Source organism: Budorcas taxicolor, chromosome 10, assembly GCF_023091745.1.
Source record: "Budorcas taxicolor isolate Tak-1 chromosome 10, Takin1.1, whole genome shotgun sequence".
Taxonomy (NCBI): Eukaryota; Metazoa; Chordata; class Mammalia; order Artiodactyla; family Bovidae; genus Budorcas; species Budorcas taxicolor.
In genome coordinates, this window is record NC_068919.1 from 75,131,705 (window position 1) to 75,158,508 (window position 26,804).

General features: G+C 48.7%; 1 protein-coding gene across 3 annotated transcripts in view; it reads right to left on the reverse strand.

Annotated features, from left to right (window-relative positions):
• SPTB (spectrin beta, erythrocytic) overlaps positions 1-26,804 on the reverse strand; it is a 128,097-nt gene that overhangs the window by 36,009 nt on the left and 65,284 nt on the right. For all 3 annotated transcript variants that reach the window (XM_052646288.1, XM_052646290.1, XM_052646287.1), the window contains exons 3-15: positions 17,149-17,300; positions 15,513-15,686; positions 14,547-14,638; positions 14,113-14,193; positions 13,679-13,794; positions 13,187-13,299; positions 12,007-12,194; positions 10,211-10,328; positions 8,994-9,152; positions 7,682-7,984; positions 6,515-6,665; positions 5,116-5,986; positions 3,981-4,118 (exon numbers count right to left, since the gene is read on the reverse strand). In XM_052646288.1, coding sequence (XP_052502248.1) covers positions 3,981-4,118; positions 5,116-5,986; positions 6,515-6,665; positions 7,682-7,984; positions 8,994-9,152; positions 10,211-10,328; positions 12,007-12,194; positions 13,187-13,299; positions 13,679-13,794; positions 14,113-14,193; positions 14,547-14,638; positions 15,513-15,686; positions 17,149-17,300 — 2,656 coding nt within the window. The remainder of the gene's footprint in view (positions 1-3,980; positions 4,119-5,115; positions 5,987-6,514; positions 6,666-7,681; positions 7,985-8,993; positions 9,153-10,210; positions 10,329-12,006; positions 12,195-13,186; positions 13,300-13,678; positions 13,795-14,112; positions 14,194-14,546; positions 14,639-15,512; positions 15,687-17,148; positions 17,301-26,804) is intronic.

A 26,804-nucleotide genomic window follows, 5' to 3' on the forward strand; every position in this document is an offset into this window, starting at 1 on the left:
ACTCTGGCTTTGGCCCCTAGGGAATAATAGTCATAGCCAGACTTTGCTCCATGGAGTGTATGAGTTAGAAAGAAAGTATGATAAACTCATCAAGCAACAATAATATAAAGTACGACGTACATAGCACACACCAGGCAGAGAGGACTAAGGGAGCTATGAGGAGCAGGAGGGGTGGTAAGAGCAGGTCACACGGTGGTCCTCTGAGCTGTGCTTCAATGAACACTTCACCAGCAGTGAGCTATTTAAGGATGGGCCCTGAGTCACTCATCTTTGCAGCCCAGGCACCTGGGGATGGAGGTAGAGGGAGGAGGCAGATGGACTGGGTAGACTGCATTGTGGGCATTCCCAGGGTGACCGCAGTCTGGGTGTGGAAGATAGGTCTGCAAAGCAGTGGGAGGAGGGCTGGGAAGGATCGGGAATTCCAAGAGGGAGGAGGACGAGCCCAGAGAAAGGATGGGAAATTCCAGGAAAGAGGGGAGGAGTCCAGAGGTAAGGCCCCTGACCTCTGGGGAGTTTTATGCCTGTAACACGGATGCTGCTGAGGCTGGATGTTAAGGGAAAGGGGCTGGAGGTTCCCCCCAAGGTGCTCTGAAACTACTGTGAAAGGAAAGCGAGGTGCCCCAGGGCTGGGAGGCCTCCCAGCACCATCCAGAAGCCACAGGAGACAATCCGGCGGTGCCCCCAGGAAGGAGGTTCCATGGTGACTTTCCAGGCTTTTTTTGGTATGGCCTCACTGCAGCCACCAGGCAGGGGCCACACAGGGGACAGGGTGACGTTTGGGTCTCGTCTGCCCCCCAAACCCACCTTCCTCTCCCCCGCACCGTCTCCCAAAGCGGGGGACGTTGTTAGAGCTGCTCTAGGCAGCACTGGCCAGCCATGTCAGGAGTCCAGGTGTGGTCCTGGGCCCAAGATATTAGAAGATAATATTGGTCGACCAGAGTGTGTATGGTGGAAGGTAATCACATATTCGGTAAGTGCTGAGTGACTCATTTCCGTTCTGTCCTCAGTCACGCACGGTGTTACATCACACAAGCATCAGGTACGTGTCTTGGGCCACTGTTCTAGGCTCTGGGGGTAGAACCACAGATGAAGTAAAATGCTCCCATTCAAATGGGCAGAGGCAAGTAAGTGTATACTCCATCAAGTGGTGACAAGTACAACGGAGAAAAGTTAAGCACCAGTCCCTGGTGGTCCAGTGGTTAAACCTCTGCACTTGTAATGCAGGGGGTGCTGCTTCAATACCAGGTTGCTGCTGCTAAGTCGCTTCAGTCGTGTCCGACTCTGTGCGACACAGATACGGCAGCCCACCAGGCTCCTCCGTCCCTGGGATTCTCCAGGCAAGAACACTGGAGTCGGTTGCCATTTCCTTCTCTAAGGCATGAAAGTGAAAAGTGAAAGGGAAGGCACTCAGTCGTGTCCGACTCTTCACGACCCCATGGACTGCAGCCTACCAGGCTCCTCCGCTCATGGGATTTTCCAGGCAAGAGTATTGGAGTGGGGTGCCACTGCCTTCTCCCAATACCAGGTTGGGAGACTAATATCTCACATGCTATGTGCTGTGATCAAAAAACCCCCAAATAAACAGTTTTTAAAAATCCAATTTAAAGGGGGGAAAAAAGGGGGGCTTCCCTGGTGGTCTAGTGATTTAGACCCTGCCTGCCAATGCAGGAGACATGGGCTCACTTTCTGGTCCAGGAAGATCGCACGTGCTGCAGGGTATCTAAGCCCTTTTCTGTAACCTCTAAGGCCTGTGGGTGGCAACTATTGAAGCCCACATGCCTAAAGCCTGGGCTCCACAAGAGAAGCCACTGCAATGAGAAGCCCGCACACTGCAGTCAGAGAGTAACCCCTGCTCGCTGCAACTAGAGCGTAGATCCCACTCGTTGCAACTACAGAAAGCCTGCATGCAGCAATGAAGACCCAGCGCAGCCAAAAATAAATAATAAGCAATTTTTAAAAATCTTTAAAATTAAAAGGAAGCAAGAATATGGGATTGAGGCAGAGGAATTGGATGGGAAGGAGGAGGTGATACTGTGAATGGGGTGGTCAGTGTGAACTGCACCAAGAAGAGGACATGTGACCTGAGATCTGAGTAACGTGTGGGAGTGAGGATACCTGCGAAAAGAATATTCCTAACAGAAGGAGCCTCAGACAATAAAATCTTGGCGCTCAGAGGTGTGGACGCTATATACGATGCTGTGGACACTGTATAAGATACCATGGGCATTGTATAAAATACTGCGGACACTGTATGAGATACTGTGGACACTAGAAAATATCATGGACACTATAAGATACCATAGACACTGTAGAAAATACTGTGGACACTGGATAAGATACCGTGGACACTGGATAAGATACCGTGGACACTATAAGATACTGGTCTTCATTTACTTACAGTCTAGTAGAAAAGTTCTTAAAAGATGAAAGTAATTATAATAAAAGATAGAGTGTGAAACTCTAAATCAGTCGAGGAAAGATACTTTTTCATCCTGGAAACTGTGAAGGAGAGAAACCTGTACTGGCTTGAAAACAAGCATGGTTTAGACCATATTGTTGGAGGAGGATGGTCTCTGTAGACAGAATGGCACCCACATGGAGGCAGGACCGTGGGTACAGGTGAAGGAGGACAGTTGTCTTCAGAAACAGTCGAAGAGCTATCATGTGGAAGAAGAATTGGAGTAAGTTTCAATACCTCTAACAGGCAGAGCCAGAACCGACGTATACAAATTTCAAGGAGGCAGATTTCCACTCACGATGAGATCCAACTTTCTAACAAAAGGGACTGACCCCAATGGGGTGGGCTACATGGGGAGGAAGCGTTTGTGCAGGATGCAGGCTGTCTGGGATATGTGGCTCAGGAAGCTTTCAATTCCCAGACGTAATGGAAAGCCATCTTACCTTTCCAGGCCTCTAAGGATGGCAAGTACCTTGGCGTATTCCACTTAGAACAGTGCAAGGCTTAGGTGTCTGTAACAGCATTCTCTGACTATAGCTCCTCAAAGCAGCAGATTACTGGCTGACAAGTTCTTCCTGTCTGTCTGTCTGTCTGTCTCTCTCTCTCACACACACACACATGCACACACACGCATCACTGTTACCTCCAAGCCTAAAGAAGAACTGGAGGCATCCCCCTCCTTGGCATAAACCTCAGCTGGCAGGGGACCCTCTTGAATTACAGCCCTCTTCTTTGGATGCTGAGACAATCTGGTGGCTCCCAAGTATCAGGGGGTTGCCCTTTGCCTCCTCTTAAGCCCCCTGGGCTGCTCCTTTTCTTTACAGCCAGGTCTTCCCTAACCCCACCTCCTGGTTGCCTCAGGCAGCGCAGGGCTCAGGCACAAGTGTGGGGTAATGGATTGGGGCAGCGGCGAGGCAGTGAGCATGGCGCTGCGCATGTAAAGCCCAGGGCACTGAACGGAACACAGGTGCATGCGCTGTCCTGGTGTGGCAATTACATCCTAAGCAGTCCCTCTCCAAGGCTCCTTGAGGCCTGTTTTTCCTTCTGGCCATGACGTGTGCTCAAGGCTTCTTGCTAATTCTCCTCTTCGTTCAAGCCAGTCTCATTATCAATGCTGCATTTTGGCACAAGCAGGAGCTTTCTTTTATGGACAGTACTTAAGAGCTCTCAGAAAGCAATCTTTCCTGCCTAAGAACGTCCGGGGAAATGTGGCCTGAGAACCACATGGCCTGATTCTAACTGAGGATGCACTCAGGGCATTTCCTCCATTGCTCAGCACACACCCATTCCACGCACAGCACTGCAGCTCTTTGAACACACCTCTCTCCCTGGGCTGGTCACCACCCAGGTCCCTCCTCCCTGGGGCTATAGCTCCAGGGTCAGAAGGAGACCATGGCAGATGGAGGCAGGAACTCTGAGGGTACAAACCTGGCATGCATAGCAGGCCTCCTGACTTCTGGGCCACACCCCACAGATGTGCCAGAAAAGAAGCCCTTATCTCCGAGCCCTTTCCACATCCCACCTGGTATTCAGGTGGTCTTGGCACTTCTTCACTTCCGCACTGCGTGGGTGGTTACTCTCTACCAGGCTGTTGGCAGCAAGGTTCACGCCATCAATCTGAGTCATCAACGTCTTCATCTCCTGGTCCAGGATGTCAAACCTGATGTGGACAGAGAAAATGAGGATTGCTAAGGCTTTTGCTTTCTGCCCTGCTCTTGCTTTCTCCTTCCACCTCCTTCCACCAGGTAAGAGGGGAGATAGGAGAAAGGTGTGCTGACATTCCCTCTTTTCTGGCTCATGGGTCCAGTTTCATGGTTTAGCATTTCCTGGATGAGGCTAGGAGAGACCTGGTTACTTATACAGGCCAGTGCCTCAACAGAGATGGAGGAAAAATGAGGTGTGGGTGGTGTTGACGGCTACAGAGCACCTGCCACACCTCCACTGGCCCAGCTGCTGCTCATGAACACAGTTCCACTGCTTCCACCTGAAGGATACCTCTCCAGTCAGGTGCTCTGTCCCTGGGGAGGAGAAGGGAACGCTGCTGAGGCTGTGGGCATCCTGTGTTATGAAAGCTGACCCCTCTGAGATAAGAGCCCAGGTCCCTCCAGCATCAGCATGGGATCACTGGGGCAGGATCAAGGAGCGGCCTCTTTCTCTCAGCTCCTTGGATTCCGTATTCAGGATGCTGGGGGCAAGCCTTGCCATGCCGGAGTGCTGATGGAACTCAAATACTGCAAATGAGAGTGGCTTGGACTGACAGTTCACAGACTGGTCTCTGAGGCCCCTGAGGGTTCATGTGGTTTAGGGACTGCCACCAAAAGACAGAGCTTATGGGGTCTAGCCTCTCACCTCCCCCTTAATCATGTCCCCTCCGCTTTCCTCTGTGTTACATATCAGGGGTTCCATATACAATTCATTTGAACAAAGGCTGCTGTTACTGAAAAGCCATCAAACACTTGGACTAGAAAGAGCCCCTTTGGGAAAGGCCCCAGGGGGGTGCAGTGCCCAAAGCCACAGAGCCAGATGAGACCTCGTGACTCCCGGTGCCTGGCCTCTGGGACAAAGGACGTCCGACAGCCCCTCAGAGAGGGCCTTGCTGATCTGGAGGCTGTTTGGGGACTAGGAGCAGAGACTGTAGCGGGAGGGCCAGCTCTGACCTGTGCTGCACGACCTCCAGGTCCTCCAGTGTGTCCGGGATCTCCATCTGGGCCAGCCACTTCCCCTTCTCGCCCATCCACAGCTCACAGGCGTCTGTCTCCCCAAACACCGTGTACAGGTCCAGGGCATCCTGCAGCCTCTGCCGCCGCATGTCCGCCTGGGCCACCACCTGCTGGTAGAGATCCCGGAGGGCCTGCAGCCGGTTGGTCACGTCTGGGGAATCCTGGAACCCTTGGGGGAAGTCCTGCGCCTGCTGTTCCAGGTGCTCCATCACTCCGCGGCTCTCCTCCAGCTCCTCCAGGAAGTCCTTGTGCTTTTTCCCCAGGGCCCGTGTGGCCCCTTCATCCTGCCCCACGTCTTCCCCTGAGAGCAGCCGGTGGGCATCCTGTAGCCAGGCCTTCAGATCATCTGCATCGCCCTGGAACTGGAAGAAGTTCTCAGTGTCCTGGAGGTTTTTCTTGCAAAAGGCAGCGAGGTCCTTCAGCTCGTTCCACTGGTCAGACACCTTCTTGATCCGGACCTCAATCCGCTCATGCCCAAACTGCTTGCGTGCCACCATGCCCTCAGCCTCCCGGAAGATCTGGCCCAGGTGGGCATCCAGCCCGCGCAGCTCATCCTCAAAGGCTTTGTGCTTACGCTGCAGGATGAGCACGCTGGTCAGGTCCTTGCCATAGTCCAGGGAGGAGTAAATCTGCTCCTTCTCCTTGATCCAGCTCTCGGCCTCATCCATCTCCCAGAAGAACTTACAGAGACGCTTGGACTGCTCCAGCTGGGCCTTGCGCCCAGCTGCCGTGTTGCTCAGCTCCTCGAAGCACAGTTCCAGGTGGCTGACACGATCCCGGATGACCTGGGGGTCACAAGGCTGGTACCCTGGGTGGCATGGGAAGAGGAAGGACAAAGGGGACAAGGGCTTCATCATCTCTGGGCAAGCTTCAGATCTAGAACCACACCACCTAGAACCTGCCATCTCACTGGGGCTTTGGGATTGGATGCAGAGGGTCTCAGTTGCTCAGAGGATAGGCTTTTAATTGGTTCTTTATAATGAGTTTCCACTAAAACTCCAGGAATAAGAGGGGTTAAAAGTTGGATCAGCTCTCAGTAGAAATGCATAATGTGAAATTCTTTTTAAAAAGACCCAGGCATTAATTTCTAGATGATTCTTCCAAGAGGCAGCAGGGGTCACCTATTTAAGACTTGAACTAGCCAAGAGGATGAAAGAAGAAGGATACCTTCTTGGTGCTTACACACCTTTCTGATAATAGATGACTGAAGCAGTCGCCTGCTCTCTGGAGAATTTTGCTCCCCCTCAAACTTTCTTGCAGCTAGATTTATCCACCCTGGGGTGCTGGAGTGCTGGGCCAGAGACCTCAACAGAAAAACCTCAGCTCGCAGCCTTACCTGGCCCCTCAGCGAACTGCAGGGTGGCTGTGGTGATGGCCTTCACTTTGTCCCCTTGGATGGCAATGTCAGCCTCCATCAACTTGTGTTTCTGTAGCAAGTCCTCGACCTCCAACAAGTGCTTCCCAAACTCAGCAGACAAGAGGTGAGCCTGGCGAAGAGGACAGACAGGGTAGATGGAGTAAGGAGAGGCGAAGAGACCCACATGCTAGGAGAATAACCTTCCTAAGCGAGGGTCCGTGGCACTGGGGACCAGGATATCAGATGCAGCTGGAAAATGCAGCTGCTCAATGGAAGAGAGGCTACAGAGCAGGAGTTCCCACTGGGGGTGCCCATCAGAATCATCCCGGGAGCATCTTTCAAGAGTTCAAGTGCTATACTCAGTCTGCCCACGTGTGCCCCAGGGGTGGGACCTGGGTGTATGTATTTTAAGAAAGTTCCATGGGGTCTTTCCTTCATGGTCCAGAGGTTAAGACTTCACCTTCCAGTGCAGGGGATATGGGTTTGATCCTTGGTCGGGGAGCTAAGATCCTACATGCCTCAGGGCCAAAAAACCGGAACATAAAACATAAGCAACACTGCAACAAATTCAATAAAGACTTTAGAAATGGCCTGTATCTTCAGGATGGGGAACACATGTGCACCCAGGGCTGATTCATGTGAATGTATGGCAAAAACCACCACAATATTGTAAAGTAATTAGCCTCCAATTAAAATTTAAAAAAAAAGAAAAAAATGGCCTGTATCAGAAAATCTTAAAAAAAAAAAAGAAAGCCCCAGTCTGTCTGCTGTGCGTCCTCAGTTGAGAGACACTGTGATAGCAGGAGAGGAGACTCAGGCTTCTCAGTGGCCCTGGATGCCAAGGTCTGGATGCCAACTAGAGTCAGATCGTGATACTCAGAGCCCGATTCTCCAGGCTCCCGAGGGAGGCCTATCTTGTCCAGGCCCTACAGGCCGGCACCTGTGTAACTATGAACCCCAGATTTCTTGATCACCGGGGATACAGCAGACTGGAGCAGAGCGAGCTAAGCTGCTGAGAGGCAGATGCCATCAGACACTCTGCTGCCTTAGGTGCTCTCTCTGACTTGGCCGTGGGGCTGGGAGGCGCCTACGGAAGCACAGCTGGCTGAAGCCCCAGGTGGAGGGGGCAGGGGTGCCCAGGCCCACCTTGATGCTGTCCATCCAGTCAATGCTGTGCAGCATGTCCTGGAAGAGCTTCTGCAGGTCCAGCGTCTTCTCCAGCCTCTGGCGCCGGGCCCGCAGCAGCTCCTGCAGGTAGTCCCACAGGCGCAGGATGTTGTCCTTGCGGGCCGTGATGCGCTTCTGGTCATGGTAGTTCTCCTGCTCCAGCTCCTGGGCCAAGTCCTCCAGGGCCCGCACCCGCTCCTCGTAGGCGGCCGTGTCTGTCTCGATGGCCTCATGCTTCTTCTTGGCGGCCTCCACTGCTGCCAGGTCGTACCCGAAGTTATCCTGTCCCCCAGGGAGAAAAACAGGCGGTTTGGTTAGGGTCCCCTTGGTTGGTCCCCAAGCGCAGAGAAATGGCAGGTCTTTTAGGAGCAACTTCTGCAGGAGAAAGCCCTTCTGCCATCTTTTTCAGCCTGCCTTATCAGAGACAAGTTCCAAAGACTAAATGTCTCACAAGAACCTTGGCAAGAAGCTTGTAATTTTACTCACTGGGCCTTCCGTGTGGGTGTAACCCTGGGTGACTATCACTGACAGAGTTCCTTCCCACCTGCTGGCACTCACCACCCTGCCTGGAGAGGACCTGTTCTGGGCAGGAAGGGGCTTCTTACTGGAAACCCTGCAGCTGCACACAGAGGGCTTGCCCCGTGCTCTCTGGGGCGCCTGCACACTCTCCAGTTCTTTCAGAATGCTTGCTTCCCCCTTCTGGATGGAATTTAATTTGATGCCAAGATCCAAGTGGGAAGGGACAGATTCTCTCATGGAGAATCAGTCCTGGGGTCAGTTTTTAGCTAGTGAAATGTGACACAGTCCTGAAGGCCAGAGTCCAAGGGGCATGTCTGACACCCACAAGGTGCACGGCTTCCATCGCATCCCCAGAGGACCCCTGAAATGTCGACTTGAACTCTGGCTCTGGGTGACGCTCCTGGCTCATGGGGGATAACCTTTGGGGCCATTTTTGGATTGTGTGGCTCTTTCCTAAAATGAGACTTAATAGGGAATTCCCTGGAGGTCCAGTGGATAAGACTCCATGCTTCTAATGCAGGGGGCCCAGGTTCGATCCCTGGAGGGGAACTAAGATCCCACATGCTGCAACTAAGCCCATGCACTGCAATGAAGACCCAGTGCAGCCAAAAATAAATAATTTAAAAGTGAGACTTAGTCGATCTGGGAGAGTTCCTTTTCAGATGTCAATCCTGACCCACCCAATCACAGGGAGCAGGGCTGCAAGGCCTGTGGAGAGGCCTGTCCCACTCTGCCGGCCCCACCGCCTGCAGCCCCACATGCACCCCACTACCTGGGCCACGAGGCGCTGGTTTTCGTTGAGCCACGTCTCTCTCATGGCAGCTTTTCTGTCAAAGCGCCGGGCCAGCTGCTCCAGCTTCTCCTGCCGGATGAGCTCATCCCTCAGGGCCAGCTCCCGCCGGTACTCAGCTTCCTCCAGGCTTTCCCAGGCCTGCGCGGGGGTGCAGATGAGAGCTCTTGGGATTTGGGGGTCCCATCCCAACTCTTTCACCAGTACTGAGTAATTTGAGGAATCCAGACAGAACCTAGCCTTCTAGTTTTCCTGTTTAAGCCCACTGAAGATTCAGGGAACACTGATCACGACCTCCCAGTCCCCACTTCCCCTAAACTGGCCTTCCTGTAAGTCAGTCTTGGTTTCATATAGTGTTATTGCCTTTGTGGGTGCTCAATAAATTCGTATTGAGTAAATGGTCACCACCATTCCACTGGAATTTCCAGGCGGTGGTAGGCCTCCAAATCTCCAAAGTGTCACAAGGCATTCGCCTTCATTAAAAGTAGCCGATATTCCCTAAAAGCCCTCCAGGTTCTAAAGAGAATCGGCTATAAACTGGACTCTGGGCATCTGAAGAGGGGACTTCACAGGTGGACAGTGGGTAGAGTCTGACCTCTCGCTGCTAGGCTTGGATAGTACCCCCAACAGCCAGCTGGTCATTATTAACAGCACAGAGAGTGGCTTGGCTTAACCCTGCCAGGAACCATTCCCTATGCCCTCATTAGGAGAAGCTCAGTTAGCCCACTGGCAAGCCTACTGAATCCCCGTTCTCATGGCATTTGAGCTGGAACTGTGTAGCAACTGCCTCTTTTTTTTTAAACTGAAGTATAGTTGACTCACCGTATTGTATTAGTTTCAGGTGTATAGCATAGTGATTCAATACTTTTATAGATTATACTTCATATAAAGTTATCATAAAATACAGGCTATATTCCTTATACTGTACATTAAATCCTTGTATCTTATTTATTTGATAGGTTTGTACCTCTTCATCCCTGTCTCCTACTTGCCCCTCTCCCCACCCTTGAATGGAAGGATGGTGGGTAGAGTCTGACTTCTCAGGGCTAGGCTCAGACAGCACCCTCAATAGCCAGCTGTGTCATTAACAACACCACAGAGAGTGGCTTGACTTAACCCTTTCCAGGGACCATTCCCTGTGCTTCTATCAGGAGCTGAATTAAGCCAGTGGCATCATGAAATGGAAAACGCTGCTGTACCCGGTTGATGTCAGACACCAGTTTCCCATCGTGGGGCGTATACACTTTCTGATTGTTGGCTCTCATCCGGGACTGGATGGTAAAAAGTAGGACTTCCAGATTCCCCTTCTCCTGAAACCTGTTGAAAACACAGGTTGGGTGATGAGGGTTGAGATTCCCACAGCCATTTTTTCTTTCTTAAGTAAACATGGAACCCTGGCAGCTTGGAGCTTGGATAGCAAAGCATATTTCTCTTTAAAAAGTAAAAAGAAACACAACATTATAAATCAACTATACTTCAGTAAAATTTTTAAAAAGTAAAAAAGGATAGAGGATCTATATGTTTTACCTGTTACAACATTAGTCTATCATACTCACCGAGACCTAACAGGGGTTAAGTCTTTGCAACATAAATCAAAGAAAACACAACTACTGCCGTGTTTGCTCATCATTTGTTTCCATGGGGGAATGGCTAAGTGTTCTGGAAATTCCTGTAGGTATCAAGTTCTACCAATCGATACAAAGAAATTCTTCCCTGTTCTAAATGCTAAGGGCTCCCGACTAGCTCTTTACTTAGTTTTTTATGGAGTGAGTCAATAAGCCTTTGAAGCAGCATTATCCACCTAAGAATATACTGCACAGAAAGCAACTTTCACCTGAGTACTAATGAGTTGGCTGTCCTGACAACTGTCCACAAGTCCAGATGCTTCTGAGGGGCGAGGAAAGGCTGGGCTCCAGGAGGATGTCAGGGGGAGGGGATGATGGCAGCCGGATGGCCAGAACTGGGTTCGTCTAGAACCCAGTGTCCAGACGAGCTCCAGGTAACTGAGTATTTTCCCATTTCTGTACATGGTCAAGTATCTACCCACTTTTCCCTCCTCCTTGTGGCAGCCACAGATCAGCTGGTAAGCAAGGATCCCAGGCAGCCCGAGGCCAGCCCATATACCTGCTGCTCATAGGCACGTCAAGGAGATTGTGACCTCGAGCACTGTCTTACGCAGCCAAGGGCTACCACCCCTGTGTGCAGTGCCGGGTGGACTCACAGGAGGTATTACCTTGATAAACATGGTTAGTGTCAGGCCAGAAATCAGATACTCGTTTATAGTACATTCTAGAGTCTGCGTCTGGCCTTTCCCTGTTGGCGAGTCATGAGTGAATGAGCAGGGGAGGAAGGAAGCATAGGTACCACTGATGAGCTAGAAATCTGTTTCAGGGGAGCTGGACAAGCTGAGGGCAGGGGAGCTAGAATGCTGTGTATGTATGTGTGCGTGTGTGTGCACACGCGTGGCTGTATTTGCGTGTGCATATGTGCATGCAGGCCCTGCACACACTGCAGTGGAGCAGAGGTCCCGAGAGGCAGGCTAAGTGCTCTGCTGATGGATGAGCAGTGACAGACGAGAGAGAAGAAGGATGTGTTTGATGATGAAGGAGGCCGCACGTGGCGAGCTCTGGGGCTGCGGATGCAGAGGTCGTTACCAGAGAACAAACCCGCAGCTAGGTGTGCAGGAAAGAGGAAGTCTCCAGCACAGGTTCTTTGAAGAGATTCTGAAGCCTGAGATTTCACTCCTGCTCCCCACTCAGGGATCTGGATCTGAGAAAGTACTTCCTTGGCTATGAGTCAGGGGTTACTCAATGTCCATTTCCTGCAGGCTGACAGCTTGGGAGCAGGGAGACAAGACAGGATGAAGCAGGTGACAGACAGGCAGCTCTCTGACCTCCAGGATACGCCTCTCAGATCCCTTCTCCACACCCTCTCACCTTTGGGAGGTGGTTTCTCAGCAGTTGATGCCCACCCTCCCAGCTGCCCGGGCCCTTACTTGGGTGGCTTCTCGATGGTACGGTAGGTGCTGAAGGCCTGCAGCTGCTGCTGGACACCAGCCAGGGAGTTGGCGAACTGGCGGCTGTTCAGGACAGTGATGGTCTGCTCGATCCAGGTGAGCAGGTCCGAGGCCAGCCCACTGTACTTCTCAATCATCTTCTCGGTCTCAATGGCGTGGTCGATTACCTAGGGAATCACCTTATGACTCATCCTCATTAGAAGGGTGAGGACGTCAGTGCAGAGGCCAACAGGGACCACAGTCGAGGTGGTCCTCCTCCTCGCAAGCCCTAGAGCGTTTATGTTCACTTTGTCCCCAGAGCCCAAGACCACTGCTGAGCAGAGGGCTGGATAGGTGGTGCAGGAGGGACCCGGGTGTGTTTGGGATCAGAAACAGCTCCCTGCCCTCTCTCACCCTGTAAAAGACTGGAAAGCCCACTGTCCCAGGACATCAGTCACCAGAGGAGCCAAAGTCTTGTTTATTTAAAAATGAGTATTAAGGATCGAGGTCATTGGAAAAGACCCTGATGCTGGGAAAGATTGAGGGCATGAGGAGAAGGAAGCAACAGAGGATGAGATGGTTGGATGGCATCACTGACTCAGTGGACAGGAGTTTGAGCAAGCTCCAGGCGATGGTGAGGGACAGAGGCGGCCTGGCATGCTGCAGTCCATGGGGTCGCAGAGTTGGGTGTGACTGAGCGACTGAACAACAAGGATGGAAGGCTTCCAGGCACTGCCTTTACTCAACACCAGTGCATAAAGATGAATGAGAAATGGTCCCTACCCTGGAGGAGCTGAGGACCCAGTGTGAGGGTTTGTAGAATGGGGTGGCTCCTGGGTAGGCTATGGGAGCCTGAGAGATCTGACAGCACAATAGATTAATAAGGAAAAGCCTGTTTTGTTCCTGAGGGAATGTTCATGAGACATGGGTCTGCAGGAGGAAGGTGGATTCGGAGCTACGACCTTGTTGAGGACAGATCATCAACCTGGGCTGGAATTCAGCTTGTGAGCCATTAATGTGGCAATGCTTGGCTTCAGAGGAGGTTGGTGGGAGTGATGTGAGCCCTTTCCTATGGCTGGGGTCGAGACATGAAGCTCTTAGGAGAGAAAGGGACTGTCTGTCAAGGCCTGCACGCGGTGAACACGGACCCGGGGGCCCTGGTTTCACAACAGCTCCGTACCTTACCGACTCGCTTGCCCTCTACCGCCAGCACCTTCATCTTGGAAAAGTAGTGGTAAAACGCCACCACGTAGGTAATGATGGATTTCTCGTCAGGGTTTTCTGTGAAGACATCTGCAAGGGGAAAGTGTGGGCTCTCAGGACCAGTTAGAAGCTGGAAATGTCAGGCTCAAGGGGTTCATCTCCCTGTGTCTCCAGCACGAAGTTTAACTACATGTACCGAGTGACAGGCAAGAATGGAAGAGGAATGAGGCTGTGGTTTAAGCCAGAGGATGAAATCTATACTATGACCACAAAGCAAGGAAAAAGGGAAAAGGAGGGGGAGATTACAATGGCTCCCAAGCAGGCAAGAGAGGCATCGGAGCCAGTCTGGAGCTGAAGAGCAGACGGAACAGAGCCCTGGTCCGGCCCCAGGCCCACATTGCACCCCCGGCTTGCCCAACACTGCCACGTGTCACCAGGTGCCCTGCCCGTCTGGTGGGCGCCAGCTCACCTTCAGGGTCGAGGAGCGGGATGATGCCCAGCTGACGCTCCGCCACTTCGAAGGCGTGTTCCAGGTTGTGCCGGGCGTTGGAGTCCTTCAACTTATCAAAGTCAATCAGGTCAGGCCTGGGGATGAAGCCAGACTGTTAGAGGGCAGGGGGCATGGTGTCCCCCACCAACAGGGCAAAGACCCTGAGCGGATGCAAGGAAGTGGGTGAGCCGGAGGAGTGAGAAGAGGACATGGGATGGAGGAGGGAGCTGTGAGCACCAGCGTGTGGGAAAGGAGGATTTAAGGGAGGTAGGATGCTGAGGGTGAGAGGAGCAGGCACAGTGGGTTTAACCTTCCTGTGGAGCTTGGATAGTAACCTACATGCTAAGTGCAAAGTATCAAAACCCCCTCCCCGCAAGGGTTCCCCGGCTCCACAGCCTGCTCGCCCCTCTTACCGGTGCTTGTGGATCAGGGCATTAAAGGCCAGGCCATCCTTCCAGCTGGAGGTGAAGTTGGTGACATTGACGTGGGGGTAGCTGCATCCAAGAGAAACATTAAGACCTAAGAAACAGATTCTTTTGTGGTTCCTACAAGTGTGTGAAGGAGAGGGGTGGACCTGACCCTTCTCGAACAGCTTCAACAAGACAGCAGCTGTTAAGTCCCACAGAGAGGCTCCCCCATCAGATGGGCCCAAGAGACACTCACCCCCACAGACCCCACGGTCTGACCCAGGCAACTTTGGGATAGAATCCTACATTCCGGGCCTCTAAGAATCAGGTTGGGATAGACTTTGCATTGAATATGCCCAAGCTGCTATAGTTCTGGGTAATATGTGGGTGGGGGTGAAGAGGGTGGTGGGGCATGGCAGGGGCTGGTCCCCAGGGCATACCCTGCCGTCTTCATCTGACACCACAGGAGCAACGCGTCCTTGGCCGAGCGCGTCTCACGACCTTCCTGAGTTTGGACAACGATGTCCTGAATCTGGGGGCAAGGGAACAAGAGAGAGGAGACTGAGATTTGCATCTGGCCCAGAGTTCTCCCTGGAAGACCCCCCTCTCCCTCTTTCCTCCTCTGGTTACCAGCCTTGCAGCCACTCCACAGGCTGAGGCCTCGGGTCCCAGAGGCCTGCTACCCTGCCGTACTCCCCAGGTCAGAGGAGACGGCTCCAATCAGAAACTCGAAGGGGAGGCCAAGAATAAATGCACGTCGGCCCCATTCCTCCTCGGGAGGCACGACGCTGTGAGGGCTGTGGGACGGCATGACTGTTGGAAGGGGTCGCATTTGGATTAGCGGCTCCTCTTGCCTTTCCATCCTCCCTGGTCCTGCCGTTATTACCATTTCATCGTATACACCTGCAGCGAGCAGGACCAGACACCCGAGACCGCTTGCAGGACATCCTCAGGGTGGGAGTTGAGTGTTACTTTTCTTCTCCCGGCCCTTCCCTCCTCCAACTAGGTTCTTTCTACCCCAAACCAGCAGGTGGAAGACCCTGCTTTCCTCCCCTTGGGCTTCCTAAATTTCCTTACATAACAGACCTGGACTTTCAGGGTGGGAAGAGAAAAGCTTCTGACTGGAAAACACAGCAGCAGATTTTCTGCACTGTCTTTGCAAATTTTGAATCAAACTATTTAGAAAACCAAAGAGTTACCCATGCGAAAGCAGCCAGATCTCAGTCCAGCTCCCAGTTTCTAGCTTCCCTCTCAAAAGACCACGACATTGACTGGGCTGCTCACGCTCAGCCTCAGCAAGTTGGTGATGCTCAGGATGGTCTCTCCTTCCTACAAGCACTGTCGCTGGGGACACGCACGTGAACGCTCACACTCATTCACTATCTTCTTAGGCCCTGGGGACCCACCTGGAAGCGCAGGATGATGGTCCAGATTAGGCCGAGGACCAGGCGGTGGTTGCCGTCCACGATGTCGTGGGAGCCCATGTTCTCCAGGTGCACGCGCTGCTCCCTCAGGAACTGCAGGGCCTTGTCCACATTCTCCAGGCAGTGGATGCGCATCTTCCCCTTCGTGGGCTTTGGCTGAGGGACGGCATTGGCCCCGTGGGCAAGGAAGAACCTCACGGTCACGCCTGAACCAGCTCCTATCATCAGCATCCACCCTCCATGCCAAACTCCACCTCCCAGCTCACTCCTCAACAACGCTTCAACCCCCCACTTTCAGCAAAGTTCAGGGGGTTCCCTCCCTTGAGCACCCAGAACTCTGCAAGTGCACTGTACCAGTACTGTTCCTCGGTCTAAACAGAACTTTCTGAGTGGTAACAGATGACATTCAGATAAGTAACACAACAGGGAGTTAACTGAGCACCTACTATGCGCCAGGCACACTTCTAGAACTATTTACTGCTGATTGGCAATAAGAGTGGCTTTCAGTTTGGCAATTGATAATGGGTCCATCCTGCCATCCAACCTCCTCCCTTCTCACCCTTGAATGGCCCCAACCGAAGCTCAAGGGACCACCATTGCTGAGTAATTGCATCATCTGAAGGGTTCTTAGTGGTAACTCTCTCTAGTGGGCCTTCAGTGAAGGGTAAGAGGCATTCTTTAACTTCAGCCTGGAGTTGAAAAGGCAACAGAAGAATGTGGAATCTTTCATTCAAACCCCAAGGATCTTAGCCTACGTCATCAAGTACAGGTACCATTTTACACGTGGGAGAAATGAGACAAAGAAGGTCCTGCCTTGTAGGTCCAAAGTCACAGTGGAAGTGACTGAACAAAACATGAGCCTTGACCTGGTTCTCCTGCAGTGGCAACACTGCTGCTGGGTGAGTTACAACTGAGAGGGCCTGAAATAAATCTCCACTTGTAAGAGTGATGGACACGCAGGAAAATATCTTCCACTCTTTCCTCCTGGTTCCACAAAGGATGCAAATTCTCCAGCTGGGTAATAGGATCTGTCTTAGCCTTTGCAAGGAGGCTGAGGGTAAGCTCACTGCAGGCCTGACAAAGATAACCAGATCCCAAGAGAAGAAAGTCAAGGGCTCTTCTTATGAAGGAATATGAAGGAGGTGGGAGTGGCCAGAAAAAAGCAAGAAATTCTGAGACAATTCAGCAAAATTAACTAAAGTTTTGGCTGATATATTGGATGGAAAGTCATTGCATTTATGCTGGGACATACAGGTGGGGATAGTGGTAAAGAATCTGCCTGCCAATCCAAGGGACACAAGAGATGTGGGTTTGATGCCTGGGTTGGGAAGATCCCCCGGAGTAGGAAATGGCAACCCACTCCAGTATTCTTGCCTGGGAAATTCCATGGACAGAGGAGCCTGGCGGCCTACAGTCTTTAGGGCTGCAAAGAGGTGGACATGACTAAGTGACTAAGCACAGCACATGTTTAGATGAATAAGTTCAGAGAACCAATCAGTCACATGGATACATGGCATCATTACTATTGCAGGTTGCGAGAAGTGGAGAGGTCCCAGGCCGTGTCTTTCCTGCAGAAGGGACCCAGGACCAGCCACAGGGCCCAGGGGAGGGGCTTTACCAGCATCTCTCCGGAGAGCACCTCCAGCAGCTTGATGAGCATCCGCCCATCCCGCAGGTCCTTGTAGAGGTCGGTGATGCGGCAGGACACACGCGCCAGGTGCGAGTTTGCCCATTTCGTGAAGGTCTTCTTCTGAACAACTTCCCGCTCATCTGGGTGGGGAGAAGAGCCTTGGGTGAGGTGCCTGAGACTGGTAGAGTCCATGTGCCATGTGATACGGGGCCAGAGGGTTTTTCACCTTAACCCAGAATTGCCCCATCCCTGGCAGAGGAGGTGGGTATATTTATTCTGTCCCATCTATCCTATTCCCCTCTGGGGAGCATTGGTGACCAGAGCGCAGCCTTTTGGTAACTTCCAGCACCATGGTATCAAGGTGCCCCGAACCTAGTCACCTGCTTGCCTGTGCCCATCAAATGCTCTGTACCCCTGGGTCAGCGAGCTCAGATTTCAATGACAGGTTCACCTGTCCACTCACCCAACAAATACTCCCTCTGTCTAGAAGGCTTTCTCTCTGCCCCTCTACCTCATCCCATCCCTTTCACCTAACTCCTAGTCATACTTTAAGAGTTAGCGGAAACAGTGCTTCACTGGGAAGCTTTTGTGACCCCTAGGTTGGGTCTCCCCTGGTGTGCCCTCACCCCTACATCTGCATTGCTCATCTCTCCTCGTACTTGGATTCGTTGAAAGTCTTTCCTGCAAGATTGCAGGCTCCTTGAGTCCAGCAAAGTTGTCTGTCTTGTGCATCTCTATATCCCCAAAGCCTGGAGCACAGTAGGTCTCCAGAGCTGTACTGTAGCTGGCTGTGTGGAGGTTTATCCAGCTCCTATTCCAGGTCTCCTGATACATAAAAGCAAAACACACTGCCTGCCCTCAAGGAACTGCTGGTATGTAGGGAGAAGAACATGGAGACAATGAGATTACGTGGAAAATGCGATCCACGCTGGGTGAAGGGTAGCTGGGGCTTGGGCTGGAGGCTGTGCACTAAGTTCTCTTTCTTGCCTCCAGAATGGCAGGCATGATTTTCCATCTTCAGACCTGGGAAGCTGACACCCCCGGCCTGAATAAGCCTCAGTCCAAACCAAGATGCTGGCCCAGGCTTTGCCAGTTGAGGTGGGCTACCTCTTAGTACTTCCGTTAAAACAGTTACTGTAAAACAAATGCTGCTATCTGTTTGGTTAGGGCTGGGAAGCTTGACTGAGATGCTGGAGAGAAGACAGGGACGGGGACGTCAAAAAGAATGGAGGACAGGGTAAAAGAGAGAGAAGAGGAGCAGAAAAGATAGAAACAAGGAGAGCAGCTTAGTGAACAGCCTGCGGCAAACTGCTTCTGGGCATCGTGGCTGAGGGTTCCAGGTGGGAGCTGACCTGGCAGTATGGCTGGGCCATGGAGGGTCCCTGGGGAGAGTGTGCTCAGGTTGGTCACAGTCAGGGCAGACTCCCAGCAGTCCAGCCAGGAGGGAATGTCAGTGCCGTGAAAGCAGAATAAATGCTGGCTCAACTGAGCCCAAACCGTGGAAGGGCTGGCTTCTTCAATTATTAAATATCTGACTTAACAACAAGAGGAGCCCGGCCAGCATGGCCTCGAGGGGATACTCCTGGCGGTTCCTGAGGCTCACAGCATCCAGTTCCTTCTCACTTCGTGGCTATTTTGGTGTTAGCAACTCAGACCCTTTATTCGCTTATTCATTCATTCAGCAATTGCTCACTGTACAGACATTAGGTGCCAGGCTCTGAGTGGAGGTGGGGCATTCAAGAACAGGAATGAGTCCCCTCCTTGATGCAGACAAACTTGATTATAAATATGATGAGTTCTGGAGTCACGTGTAAAGAATTCTCTGGAAGCCATCTAAATAAGACTTCTAAGAAGAGGAAAAATACTACAACTGACTGTACAAATCCACCATAACAAATATAAAATTAAAATGTGGCTTACTCATTCTGGGCCTCTGGGCAAAGTTTCAAGGGGGAAAAAACCCTTATTCTACTGAACCCTTCCCTGATTTCAAGGTCTGCTTCAGCAAAACGTAACTAAACTTTTGATGATATTTTGGAAGGAAAGCAATTGAATTTAAGCTGGAACATGTTTAGATTCAACAGAGCCAGCCTCAGCCCTATGCCACAATGCATTCCCTAGAGATCAGACCGGCTCCGTAAAAAGCTAACCTTTCTAGTCTGTTGTAGAGGGTTTGTCCAAGGGGCTGGAATTTTTGTCCTTTAGGACGTAACTGTCTCAAAAAATCAAAGTCCTTTCTTTCCTTTACCTTTTCTTGTCTTTAAGAATCTAAAGAGTTCATTATGCGGGTGCTGAGACCTGTTTACTTGTGCTCAGCAAAGTGTAAGGAAGAGCTTCTAACTGGGACATGGAATTTGATTCTAGGCTGCCTGCCTGGCACGTGGATCGGTACAGATGTAAATCACCCTTACAGCTCTCCAGTTCTCAACAAATGATGTGTATGAGGCCTCTAAATGCTGGAGCTGCAGGTTTAGAGCTCAGGCAGGTAGCCTCCTGGCTACCTTTTACTTGAAGGCTGAGGTGCAATTGCCTAGGACACCAGGCACCCTGAAACAGTTTATAGTGTTGAGACAGGGGAAATATTCCAAGAGGCTCACGACTGTTAAGGAGAGGCAGGCCCCAAGGTGGGGATGATTTCCATCAGCTCGTAGCCCTGGCCGCTTCTCATCAACACGCTCCACGCTCACTCCCATCAGGTGTTCAGCAAAGCTGTCCGAGTGCAGGAGAGGGAGGGGAGTGGTGCAGAGCAAGCTGGGCTGGGAACCCTGGGGTGTGGACAGACCAGGGAGACAGCCAAGCATTGGGACTGCTGTCCCCTGGGGACCTGGGCCATTCTGTAGGGAACAATTGTGGAAAAGAGGCCTCAGCAAGGCCCTGCCATGGGCTAGGCCTTATTTCTGGAGCCCTAACTCTGCCAGTGAAGGACAAGGGGCAAGTCTACCAGCACGGCCTGACTTGAAACCACCAGAACCTCAGAAAATACTCGTCTCCACAACCATCAAGCTCAGGGCCTCTCCATTCCTGCCTGTTCCTCTCCCCTCTCTTCCTTGACTCTGGCCATCCTCCTCCTTCTCTAGAAAATTCCCCTTCCTCTCTGATCAGCGAGTTAGAATCACTGTCTGGGTATTGTGACCAGCTGATCTTTTTTTTACATTTCCCTTCAAAGGTTTAGTTTGAGGTCAAATAAATCCAACACAATTCAAGTATTTACCCACTAATCAGTTCATACACGGAAAGAGCTTAAAATGTACCTGGCACACAGAAAGTTTGCGTAAATGTGAACTATCATTGTTATCGCTGATGTTACTATCATCTCTGGCTGCAGGGCCCAGACGCCGCAAGAAGCATGAGAGGCTCACTCTCCCCAAAGGCCTCGCAATCTAGGTGAGGAAACCAGACAAAGACCCTCTAATAGTTTTATAGCCACTGAAGAGATAAAAGACCCTGATGCTGGGAGGGATTGAGGGCAGGAGGAGAAGGGGACGACAGAGGATGAGATGGCTGGATGGCATCACCAACTCGATCCACATGGGTTTGGGTGAACTCTGGGAGTTGGTGATGGACAGGGAGGCCTGGTGTGCTGCAGTCCATGGGGTTGCAAAGAGTCAGACACGACTGAGCGACTGAACTGAACTGAACTGAACTGAAAAGATAAAGGGCAGTTCATTTTAATAATACAAAAGCTGTCACAAGGTAATACTGGATTATTATCAGATAAAAAGCACACAGAATAAATAGTTAAGGATCAAAGAGGAGAGAGATCATTTCTAACTGGATCATTTAAGAAGGGGCTTGTGAAGAAAACCATTTTGCACAGGCAGAGGAGGAAGGAGGGGACCCGCGACACGGGATACATAAAAGGGTGGTGCTTGTTCAAGAGTTGCTGACTAGCTACAGGTAACAAGAAAATATGTGGGAAACAGGTTTTAAATGAGATGTGGAAAGCCTTGAAGGAAAAGCTAAGAAGTTTAGATTTAATCCTAGAGGCTAAAGGACCCACTGAAGTGATAGCAAGATCATTTCCTGAAAAAGGAATTTGGAAAACTCCCAATGATAGAAAAATGACAAAACGTTTCAGCTTAAATTTTTAAAAAATTGTGCAAATTCTATATAAATCTAAAAGTCTCCAAAGGCTCACCAAAGACTTGAACAAATGGAAAAAAAATCACACAAAATTCTTGAATAGGAAAACTCAATATCATAAAGATGTCAATTTATCCTAAATTTATATATTTAATATTATTTAAATATATACATGATATACGTTTGAGGGGAAACTAGAAAAACAACTAGAAAACTCATTATAAAAATAGCTAAGAAAATTTCAGAAAAGAAGAGTAATAAAGGGTAACCAATCTTCCCAGGTATTTTTCCTAACAAATATTATAGTATAAAGTTATAATAATGAAACTGTGTGATACTATCATATGGATAGACACATTAATGGAACAGAAATAGTCCCAAGTATATATAGGCATTTAACATCTGATAAAGGTGGCACTTCAAATATGAAGAGGAAAAATGGATTATTGGGTATAGGGTGTTGATAATAAGATCTCTTCAAGAAAATTAGAGATACCAAGGGAACATTTCATGCAAAGATGGCTCAATAAAGGACAGAAATGTTATGGACCTAACAGAAGGAGAAGATATTAAGAAGAGGTGGCAAGAACACACAGAAGAACTATACAAAAAAGATCTTCATGACCCAGATAATCATGATGGTGTGATCACTCACCTGGAGCCAGACATCCTGGAATGTGAAGTCAAGTGGGCCTTAGAAAGCATCACTACGAACAAAGCTAGTGGAGGTGACGGAATTCCAGGTGACCTATTTCAAATCCTGAAAGATGATGCTGTGAAAGTGCTGCACTCAATATGCCAGCAAATTTGGAAAACTTAGCAGTGGCCACAGGACTGGAAAAGGTCAGTTTTCATTCCAATCCCAAAGAAAGGCAATGCCAAAGAATGCACAAACTACCACACAATTGCACTCATCTCACACGCTGGCAAAGTAATGCTCAAAATTCTCCAAGCCAGGCTTCAGCAATATGTGAACCATGAACTTCCAGATGTTCAAGCTGGTTTTAGAAAAGGCAGAGGAACCAGATATCAAATTGCCAACATCCGCTGGATCATTGGAAAAGGAAGAGAGTTCCAGAAAAACATGTATTTCTGCTTTATTGACTATGCCAAAGCCTTTGACTGTGTGGATCACAATAAACTGTAGAAAATTCTGAAAGGGATGGGAATACCAGACCACCTGACCTGCCTCTTGAGAAACCTGTATGCAGGTCAGGAAGCAACAGTTAGAACTGGACATGGAACAACAGACTGGTTCCAAATAGGAAAAGGAGTACGTCAAGGCTGTATATTGTCACCCTGTTTATTTAACTTCTATGCAGAGTACATCATGAGAAACGCTGGGCCGGAGGAAGCACAAGCTGGAATCAAGGTTGCCGGGAGAAATATCAATAACCTCAGATATGCAGATGACACCACCCTTATGGCAGAAAGTGAAGAACTCAAGAGCCTCTTGATGCAAGTGAAAGAAGAGATTGAAAAAGTTGGCTTAAAACTCAACATTCAGAAAACTAAGATCATGGCATCTGGTCCCATCATTTCATGGGAAATAGATGGGGAAACAATGGAAACAGTGACAGATGTTTTTTTTTGGGGGGGGGGGGGCTCCAAAATCACTTCAGATGGTGACTGCAGCCATGAAATTAAAAGACGCTTACTCCTTGGAAGAAAAGCTATGACCAGCCTAGACAGCATATTAAAAAGCAGAGACATTACTTTGCCAACAAAAATCAGTCTAGTCAAAGCTATGGTTTTTCCAGTGGTCATGTATGGATGTGAGAGTTGGACTATAAAGAAAGCTGAGTGCCGAAGAATTGATGCTTTTGAACTGTGGTGATGGAGAAGACTCTTGAGAGTCCCTTGAACTGCAAGGAGATCCAACCAGTCCATTCTAAAGGAGATCAGTCCTGAGTGTTCATTGGAAGGACTGATGTTGAAGCTGAAACTCCAATCTTTTGGTCAGGGAAGAGCTGACTCATTTGAAAAGATCATGATGCTGGGAAAGATTGAAGGTAGTAGGAGAAAGGGGTGATAGAGGGTGAGATGGTTGGATGGCATCGCTGACTCAATGGACACGAGTTTGGGTAAACTCCAGGAGTTAGTGATGGACAGGAAGGCCTGGTGAGCTGCAGTCCATGGGGTCACAAAAAGCTGGACATGACTGAAACTGAACTGATAAGATGGCCATCCAGGAAAAATTAAGTTAAATTCACATCTCATACTCTAAGACAAATTTCATTTGGGTCAAAAATTGAAATATAAAAAAGAAAACCATAAAAATACCAAAATCAATTATAGTAGAATGTTTTTTATGTTAGTGTAGGGAAGGGTTTTCTAATTCCAACACAAAATCCAAAGCTGTAAAATGAAAGACTAAAAGTTCAACTGCATTAAAAAATGTTTGTGCGGGATAAAATACCATAAGCAAAGTCAAACAAATGAGGCAAAGTCTTTGTAACTCACATCACAAAGGGCTAACTTACCTTGCAGGTAAAGAAAATCTAAAAAAGAATGAGAAAAAAGACCAATAATCCAATAGCATAAAGAAGTAAGAATGTGAACAAAGAGTTAACAGAAAAAAATTGTATAAGTCTCTTAGAAGTGTAAAAAATTATCCCAGCTATTTATTCATTATAGAAATACAAACTAAAACACACACAAACCTAACACACAGTCCTTAATTAGGTTAAACAAATTAATGATAAAAGACATCTTTGAGACAACAGGAAAATTTGAATATTAAGTGGGTATTAGATTGTATAAGGGAATTATTAATTTTATTGGGTGGCTGCAGTCCATGGGATTGCGAAGTCGGACATGACTGAGCAACCTCACTTTCACATTTCACTCTCATGCACTGGAGAAGGAAATGGCAACCCACTCCAGTGTTCTTGCCTGGAGAATCCCAAGGACAGAAGAGCCTGGTGGGCTGCCGTCTCTGGGGTCGCACAGAGTCGGACACGACTGAAGCGACTTAGCAGCAGCAGCAGTGACAGTATTATAGCTAAGTGGGAAATGCTCTTGTTATTCAGATATTCATGCTAACCTATTATGATAAAATAAGAGGAGAATGTCATAATAATCTTCACTTTACTTTAAAAATATTTCAGCCCCAACATGAACAAGCAAATATGGCCAAATATTAACAGTTCTTAAATTTAGGTGATAATTCATTTTACCTTTATCTCTACTTTCTCACATGTTTGAAAATTTTCATACTGAGAGTACAAAAGTAAAATGAAAGTACATCAAGACACTATGTTTTACTTATCAGATTCACAAAGATCCAAAAGTGTGATAAAATACCATGTTGGCAAGGAAGTGGGGGAGAAAACATTCATATGTTTTTGGAGAGGGTGTAAAAGACAATTTGGCAAGATGGATCAGAATTATAACTGTACTTACTTTGGGACCCAGTAATTCCATTTCTAGGGATTTATCCTTCAGATAGACATACATTTGCAAAATGACACTGATCAGCTTATTCACTGCATTTTTGGAAATGGCAGATGATTGGAAATACTCTAAATGTCTACCAATAGAGGGCTGGTTAAATTAAAATTATGTCTAGACCATGGAATACTATATCTGCAAAAAGAATGAGAAGGCCATTTGTGTACTAATATAAAATGATCTTCAAGATACACTGGGTGGGGAAAAAAGGACAATATGCGACAATATATGGTGGGGAAAATCTGAGAAAAACAATATAGACTATTTGCTAATATATGCAAAAAACATTCCTGGAAAGATACATGAAAAGCTGGTAACACTACTTATGGGAAAAGAACTGAGTCTGGAGAACTGAGATGGGAATTGTTCTTGTTCAGTTGTGTCTGACTTTTTGTGACCCCATGGACTGCAGCACACCAGGCTTCCCTGTCCTTCACTATCTACCAGAGTTTGCTCAAATTCACATCCAGTGTGTCAACGATACCATCCAACCATTTCATCCTCTGTTGCCTTCTCTTCCTGCCTTCAATCTTTCCCAGCATCAGGGTCTTTTCAAATGAGTCTACTCTTTGCATCCAAAGGATTGGAGTTTCAGCTTCAGCATCAGTCCTTCCAATGAATATTCAGGACTGACTTCCTTTAGGATGGACTGCTTGGATCTCCTTGCAGTCCAAGGGACTCTCAAGAGTCTACTCCAATACCACGGTTCAAAAGCATCAATTCTTCAGTGCTCAGCTTTCTTTATAGTCCAACTCTCACATCCATACATGACCACTGGAAAAACCATAGCTTTGACTAGACTGATTTTTGTTGGCAAAGTAATGTCTCTGCTTTTTAATATGCTGTCTAGGCTGGTCATAGCTTTTCTTCCAAGGAGTAAGCGTCTTTTAATTTCATGGCTGCAGTCACCATCTGCAGTGATTTTGGAGGTCCCCGCCCCCAAAAAAACCATCTGTCACTGTTTCCATTGTTTCCCCATCTATTTCCCATGAACTGATGGGACCGGATGCCATGATCTTAGTTTTCTGAATGTTGAGTTTTAAGCCAACTTTTTCAATCTCTTCTTTCACTTGCATCAAGAGGCTCTTGAGTTCTTCACTTTCTGCCACAAGGGTGGTGTCATCTGCATATCTGAGGTTATTGATATTTCTCCCGGCAATCTTGATTCCAGCTTGTGCTTCATCCAGCTTGGCCTTTCACATGATGTACTCTGCATAGAAGTTAAATAAGCAGGGTGATAATATACAGCCTTGACGTACTCCTTTCCCAGTTTGGAATGAGTCTGTTGTTCCATGTCCAGTTCTAACTGTTGCTTTCTGACCTGCATACAGATTTCTTAGGAGGCAGGTAAGGTGGTCCATCTATTTATTCCTGCTATGGCTTCCTATAAAATTCCTTGACTGTTTCTTGTCTCTCTCTCTCTTATCTCTGTTAGAAATCTGCTCTCAAAAGTAGAAAATAAAAAAAAAATTAAAGTAGAGAATAGCAGCCCAAATATTCAACAGGGGATTATTTCATGGTTTTGGCACATTTATATATATGAATAAGGTGGAAGAACTTCCAATAGCAAGAAAAGATATTATATTTTAAGGGAAAATTCAGATTATAAAACTACCTGTATAATATAAAACTACAATATAATATTGTAGACCTATATACATAGACTCATAGAAAAAAGCTAATGATATACTATATTATAGTGGTGTGTTAAGACTGTGGGTGACACTTTGTTTTGCTTATCTATGTTTACTAAAATATCTGCAATGTACATACATAACTTTTATAAGAAACAACAGATGTCATAAAGAAAAATGGGACATAGAACTCAAATCCCAAAGGACAAATGACTGATTAAAAGTCAAAATGTATCCTTCTTAAGGAAGTCTGAATTTTCACCAGAGCATGGCTTTAAGCTATGGGTAAAGCTAGGTGGTCAGAAAGGCAAGTGGGAGAAAAGGTACCAAGGGAGACCTTGGATCAATAGCCTGGCCTGGAAAGAAGCATTTACTTTTTTTGCAGGTTTACAAAGGGATTTCCCTCCATTTCATGCCAGGAAGACAAGAGCTTAGATAACCTGAGAGAGGGATATCCGAACTTGTGACAAACCC